The sequence below is a fragment of the Mirounga angustirostris genome, unplaced genomic scaffold, assembly GCF_029215605.1.
Source record: "Mirounga angustirostris isolate CCGP_5_RB_7025 unplaced genomic scaffold, mMirAng1.0.hap1 SCAF_7, whole genome shotgun sequence".
NCBI lineage: Eukaryota > Metazoa > Chordata > Mammalia > Carnivora > Phocidae > Mirounga > Mirounga angustirostris.
The window spans coordinates 34,368,668-34,375,502 of record NW_026991715.1 but is presented as its reverse complement, the minus strand read 5'-3'; the positions used below and the strand labels follow the sequence as shown (position 1 = coordinate 34,375,502).

At 48.5% G+C, this 6,835-nt stretch overlaps 1 protein-coding gene across 1 annotated transcript; it reads left to right on the top strand.

The window, feature by feature from the left end:
* On the top strand, positions 1-1,861 carry CD14 (CD14 molecule). The gene is made up of 2 exons (XM_045893793.3): positions 1-525; positions 614-1,861. The coding sequence occupies exons 1-2, from the start codon at positions 523-525 to the stop codon at positions 1,727-1,729; spliced, it is 1,119 nt and encodes a 372-aa protein (XP_045749749.1). The 5' UTR covers positions 1-522; the 3' UTR covers positions 1,730-1,861.
* Positions 1,862-6,835: the final 4,974 nt, after the last annotated feature.

Genomic DNA, 6,835 nt, shown 5'->3' with positions numbered 1-6,835 from the left:
ATCTAGTTAAATATCCGAGGGTATTCAGGGGATTGGATTGGGTGTCGGTAAGTTAATAGTAACCACCAAGACTAGGGAAAAGTTAAAAAACTACCCCGGTTGAATCGCTGGGATAAAGGCAGGGGGAGGTGAGAGTTCTGGCCTGAAGCACTAGGGATTTTTCTTTCCCCAAAGCTAGCAAACAAGCCTGGGGTGTCTGACTCATCAGGGCACTGCTGGGGGCATTGCACTCTACATGCCCTACATGATCCTTCCTGTTCCAGTCCTGGCAACATCCCTCATTGCAAAACTTCCCAGAAGGGTACACTGCATGGAGTAGTTGGGTGGCAGACAGGTGGAGAGTGACCAGGGTTCACAGAGAAAAGAACAGAGTGACATCCAGGGTTACATAACTCTCAGGCTGCCCAAGAGGACAGATACGCGTGTGGAGCCTAGAAACCAGGGAGTGCGGCTGTGTAGGAAGGAAGCCGGAGCCCTTCCCTGAGCCTGCCTGGACGCAGAGGCTCGGAGCCGCAATCGACCATGGTGAGTGTAGGTCTTGGGGCCGAAAGGGAGCTGCTCGAGGAACCTCAGGGGCTGACTGGCGCCGCCCTGACCTCCGCTTTCTTCCTAGGTGCTCTGCTTGTTGCTGCTGCTCCTGCTGCCGCCAGCGCTGTGCGTCTCGGAGCCCGCACTCGAGCCCTGCGAAGTGGACGACGAGGATTTCCGCTGCTTCTGCAACTTCACGGATCCGGAGCCCGAGTGGTCCAGCGCCTTCCAGTGTGTAAGTGCCGTCGAGGTGGAGATCCACGGCGGCGGCCGCAGCCTGCAACAATTCCTAAAAGCCACGGACACGGACCCGAAGCAGTACGCCGACATGGTCAAGGCTCTGCGCTTGCGGCGCCTCACAGTGGCCTCCGCACAGGTTCCCGCTCCCCTTGTGGCCGCCTTCTTGCGTGCGCTGGGGTACTCCCGCCTCAAGGAACTGACGCTCCAGGACCTGGAGGTAACCGGCGCCACGCCGCCGCCGCCTCGGGACGCCACTGGGCCTGCGCTCTCCACCCTCAGTCTCCGGAACGTGTCGTGGGCAACGGGAGGTGCCTGGCTCGCCGAACTGCAGCCGTGGCTGAAGCCCGGCCTCAAGGTACTGAACGTTGCGCAAGCCCACTCGCTTGCTTTTTCCTGCGCGCAGCTCCGCGCCTTCCCGGCCCTCACCACCTTGGACCTATCCGACAATCCCCGACTGGGCGAGCGCGGACTGACAGCAGCTCTCTGTCCGCACAAGTTCCCGGCCCTCCAGGCTCTAGTTTTACGGAACGCCGGGATAGAGACGCCCAACGGCGTGTGCTTGGCGATGGCGGTGGCGGGTGTGCAACCCCACCGCCTAGACCTCAGCCACAACTCGCTGCGCGCCCCCGCCCCCGGCGCTCCTGGGTGTGTCTGGCCCAGCACACTGACCTCTCTCAACTTGTCCTTCGCTGGGCTGGAGCAGGTGCCTAAGGGACTACCGGCCAGGCTTAGCGTGCTTGATCTTAGGTGCAACAAGCTGAACAGAGAGCCTCGGCCAGAAGAGCTGCCCAAGGTGAGTAACCTGACACTGGATGGGAATCCCTTTCTGGACCCTGAAGGCCCCAACTACCAAGAAGACCCGATGCAGTCTGGCGTGGTCCCAGCCTGTGCGCCTTCGGCCCTGGCGGTGGGGATGTCAGGAACCTTCGTGGTGTTTCAAAGGGTGGGAGGCTTCACCTAAGGCCCCCGAGAGACAAATGAATTGGCTCGGATTGCCCTGGCTCCAGGGAAGCCTTATCGGGACGTCTTTTTTTTTTTTTTTTTTTTTAACCAACCAACCCTCTGCCCCATCTTCATTAAAATCTGAAACAACGATTTGTGTCATTCACTCAATGTGTCTGTGATCTGCTGGGGCACAGTGCTGGCTGTGGAATCCATTATATTTAGCGTTCTTCATCCTAATTCCCTAGAAACCTAAGAATAGAACTTAAAGGGCGGAAGAGGCAGGGAGTTTCCTGTCCAGGACTGTGCCTGAGAAACGGGGGTTTCTGTACAATCTGGCTTTCTGAGATTACTTACACCCATGTTGAAGGATGTTTGAATGGTAAACATGCCTAGGAAGATACAGAATGTTTCCTCTCTGGTGCACTTTCCAAGAGCCAGCTGCTCCGCCTTTCAAAGGTAATAAAACCCGGAGTTACTTGCTTATTCTCTCTCTCTCTTTCTCTCTCCCACTCTCCAGGGAGAAGGAACAGCTCTGCCACCTGTCCTACATAAGTTCTGAGTTTCATAATTTCAGGGTTTCTCTTCTGCTGTGTAAAGCCCCTCTGCACACACAGGTACACTGGCTTTCACTGTGTCATCTAATGGGGAATTTGTGCATGGAGGACTGTTCCAAGATGCTGTCATTAAACAGTCTATCTCTGAACCAGATATCTTGTCATTAGGTTAGTAAATGTGTGTATAATTGTTTCTGGCTGGATCTTTAATTTGCAGATAGGATAATAGCTTAGACCTGTCACAGCCTCTTAGACCTTTCACAGGGCAATTAACGACATGTGCCCTCCAAACCACATTATCTCAGGGACCCAGGGCATCAGCCAAGAGGTACTGTTCCTCCTAGGAGTCCCTTCTTTACATCGAGGAGGCAGCCACATCCATCAGAGAGCTAGACACCTGCCTCACAGAGGACCTGGGAGAGGGATGGGGGGGCAGGGAGAATATAAGCACAGCCCTCTGGCCTGCCTCCCTCCAGTGTCCAGAGCCACACAGGTAGGAATGAGGATGCAAAGTAGCATTGTTGGAAGAGTTACACAGGTTACCAGACCACAGACTCAAAGAATCCACAGGGACAGGTAAATAAACTGCCAACCACAGTCAGGAAACCCCCTGGAACATCTCCAAGAGGATTTAATCCAGCCTCGTGGAACATTTCCAGTGTCAGAGAACTAATGACCTCAAGCAGCTCTTTACATCTGAATAGCTTTGAGCACTCTTCATCAAAGTTATGGAACCCCTGCTCAACCTCAAGCTCTGTGTTACGATCCTGATATACAAAGAGATGAATCCAAAACATCCATGTTCTCAGGGAATTCTCAATCCAATAAGGGAGATGTACACAGAAAAGATAGTTGTAATTCAACGAGTGGGAGGGATCAACTCTATGAGGTCCTCTGGAAGGCTGTATAGGAAAGGAGACATTTAATCTGGGTCTGAGAGTTGAATATCACTTCCTCAGGAAGGACATTCCCAGGCAAAAATGGGTACTTTAAAAGGCTCAGAAACCTGACAGTATATGGCCAGATCTGGGAATTATAACTGATTAGGTAGGGCTGGAGATCACAGTGATGGAAGCTGGAGACATTGATTCATTCAAGTGCCAGTTATGTGCCAGGGACTATGCTAAACCCTGTGGATAGAGCGGGAGTAATACAGAAATTCTTGTTCATATGGAATTCAGATTCTAGTTGGATAGTGGGGCTGAGGGGAAGACAATAAACATATAATATATCAGACTATGGTAAGTGTTGTGAAGAGGACAGAGTGTTGAGGATTGATATGTTATATGAGAGTGTTAGGAAGGTCTCTCTGATAGGGATATTTGAGCAAACTCCTGAGTGAATTGGGAAAGTGAGCTGGAGGATATCTGCGGGAATAGCATTTCAGGCAGAAACAATGGCAAGCACAAAAATTCTGAGGTCTTTGGAATGGTAAAGGAAACAAAAAGGAGGCCAGTGTGGCTGAAGCAGGGTGAGCAGGGGTGGTAGGGAAGAACAGTAAGAGAAAACATGAGAGGATAGCAGGGCCAGATTATGTAGGGCCTTGTAAGGCAATGCTATTCAAAATGTCATCTATGGCAAGTGCCAGCCCACACACTGTTTAATTACCAAACTATGAGGAGGTAAGTTTAAAAGTCAAGAATGAGTGGTTAGAAAGTTTTTTAAAAATATTTTATTTAGGGGCGCCTGGGTGGCTCAGTTGGTTGGATGACTGCTTTCGGCTCAGGTCATGATCCCAGAGTCCTGGGATCGAGCCCCAAGTTGGGCTCCCTGCTCAGCGGGGAGCCTGTTTCTCCCTCTTCCCCTCCCCCTGCTTGTCAAATAATAAATATTTATTTGACAGAGAGAGATAGAGAGAGCAGAAGGCAGATGCTTAAACAACTGAGCCACCCCGGTGCCCCAATTTAGTTGTGTCTTTAATTATTTCAGCAATGTTTTGTAGTTTTCACGCCACAAGTCTTTGGTTAATTCCCAAGTATTTTATTCTTTTTAATGCTATTATAAATGGAATTGTTTTTCTTTTTTTTTTTTAAGATTTTATTTATTTATTTATTTGAGAGAGAGAGAGAGAGAGAAACAGCATGAGAGGGGATAGGGTCAGAGGGAGAAGCAGGCTCCCTGCTGAGCCAGGAGCCCGATGTGGGACTCGATCCCAGGACTCCAGGATCATGACCTGAGCCGAAGGCAGTCGCTTAACCAACTGAGCCACCCAGGCGCCCATGGAATTGTTTTTCTTAATTTCTTGTTCAGATTGTTCATCATCAGTGTATAGAAACTCACTGGATTTTTTTTTTAAGATTTTATTTATTTATATGTCAGAGAGAGAAAGAGAGCACAAGCAGGGGGAGTGGCAGGCAGAGGGAGAAGCAGGGAGAAGCCGGCAAGGAGCCTGATGCAGGACTCGATCCCAGGACCCTGGGATCATGACCTGAGTGGAAGGCAGACACTTAACTGACTAAGCCACCCAGGCATCCCAAAACTTACTGGACTTTATTTGTTAATTTTGTATCCTGAAAATTTCCTGAATTTGTTTATTCTAACAGTTTTTTGTGTGTAGAGTCTTTATGATTTTCTTTTAAAAAAAAAGATTTATTTATTTATTTATTAGAGAGAGAGAGCTCTCATGAGTGAATGGGGGGAGAGGCAGAGGGAGAGACTCTTCAAGCAGATTCCCCACTGAGCACGGAGCCCATCGGAGGGCTCGAACCCGCAATGCATGAGATCATGACCTGAGCGGACCCAAAGGTTGGACGCCTCACTGACTGAGCCACCCAGCGCCCCTCTTTACGATTTTCTACATATAAGATCATGTCATTTGCGAATAGAGATAATTTTACTTCTTCTTTTTATTTCTTTTTCTTGCCTAATTTCTTTAGCTAGGATTCCACTATGTTAAATAGAAGTGGCAAGGGGCGCCTGGGTGGCTCAGTTGGTTGAGCGGTTGCCTTCGAATCAGGTCATGATCCTGGAGTCCCCGGATTGAGTCCCACATTGGGCTCCCTGCTCAGCGGGGAGTTTGCTTCTCCCTCTGACCCTCCCCCTCTCATGTGCTCTCTCTCTCATTCTCTCTCTCTCAAATAAATAGATAAAATCTTTAAAAAAAAATAGAAGTGGCAAAAGTCGGCATCCTTGTCTTGATCCTGATTTTAGAGGGTAAGTTTTCAGTCTTTCACTATTGAGTATGGTGTTACGTTAACTGATTTTTAAAAAAGATTTATGTTTTTTAAAGAGAGAAAGATCACACACGTGCAAGTGGGGGGAGGGGCAGAGGGAGAGGGAGAGAGAATCTCAAGCAGATTCCTGACACGCAGAGCCTGACATGGGGCTCCAACCCACAACAATGAGACCATGGCCTGAGCTGAAATCAAGAGTTGGTCCTTAACCGACTGAGCCATCCAGGCGCCCCATGTTAATTGGTTTTTAAGATAAGAGAAATAGCATGGGAATAATCCAGTAGAGAGGGAACTTGATGATGTAGGAGAAAGAAGAGAGTCCTGCCGGAGGAATGACCTTGAATAGGTAGAAGAGGACTGGTACCTAATTCACCAGTAAAGGTGTTGGCCTTCAGATAAACACACAAGCAGTCAACTTATAGTCACCAGGCTGGAAAGCAGGGTATTTGGGTAAAGATGGTCCTGAGGTAACAGGAGACTATGGAACTTCTACCAAATTCACTCTAAATACAGATCTTTCTATGGCAGGCACCTCATTGTTCAGGATTCAATTTAAACGTTACCTCATCTGAAGGAGCCCCTCCTGCCTCGTTATCCTGATCACAACGTTGTACGTTATTTTCTTCACAGCATTAATCTCAATTGGAAATCATCTTTATTTGTGACTTTTTTGTTTGTTGAATATTGTGTTGGAAGTTCCATGACACTTGCTCAGAGCAGCAGCGGTGTCAATCTTGTTTACTTCTGAATCTCTTGTCCCAAAGACAGTCCCTGGCACACGGTAGGTGCTCCATAAATCTTTACTAAAAAATTGATTGAATGAATGGAAAGAGCGGGCTGAGGCATTATTACTGCCATGAGTTAAGTGAGGAAAAACTAATTAGTGTTTTGCTTCATTAAGGTCAAATAAAAATATTTTTCTAACTGAGGTTGGAGGTCATGAAGTATGTGTCACAGTTCCAGTCACAAGGCATGTGGCATTTTCTGGTCTGACAGTGTACAGCAGCCTAGGAGTAGGATTCACACATTCAAAATCGGGAGTGGGTAGAGGTTCTTGTTCAAAAGGGTGATGCAGGAAGATTCTGAACTCATCTTCTCCCACTGATACACTGAATCTACAGCGATGCATGAAACAATTTCTTCTGGGGAAAAAAAAAACAACTTAAAAACTGGCAGAGCAAAATTGAGGGTGGGTGCACAGGGCAGCCCAACTGAGACCCAAGGATTGAGCAAGTTGTGTTGATAAGGGCGAGGCTGAAAAATGTGCCCTAGAAAGGGAAGGAAGTAACAAGGAGTGAAGCATGGATTAAGAGAAGCAACGTGGGGCGCCTGGGTGGCTCAGTTGGTTAAGCGACTGCCTTTGGCTCAGATCAAGATCCTGGAGTCCCGCATCAC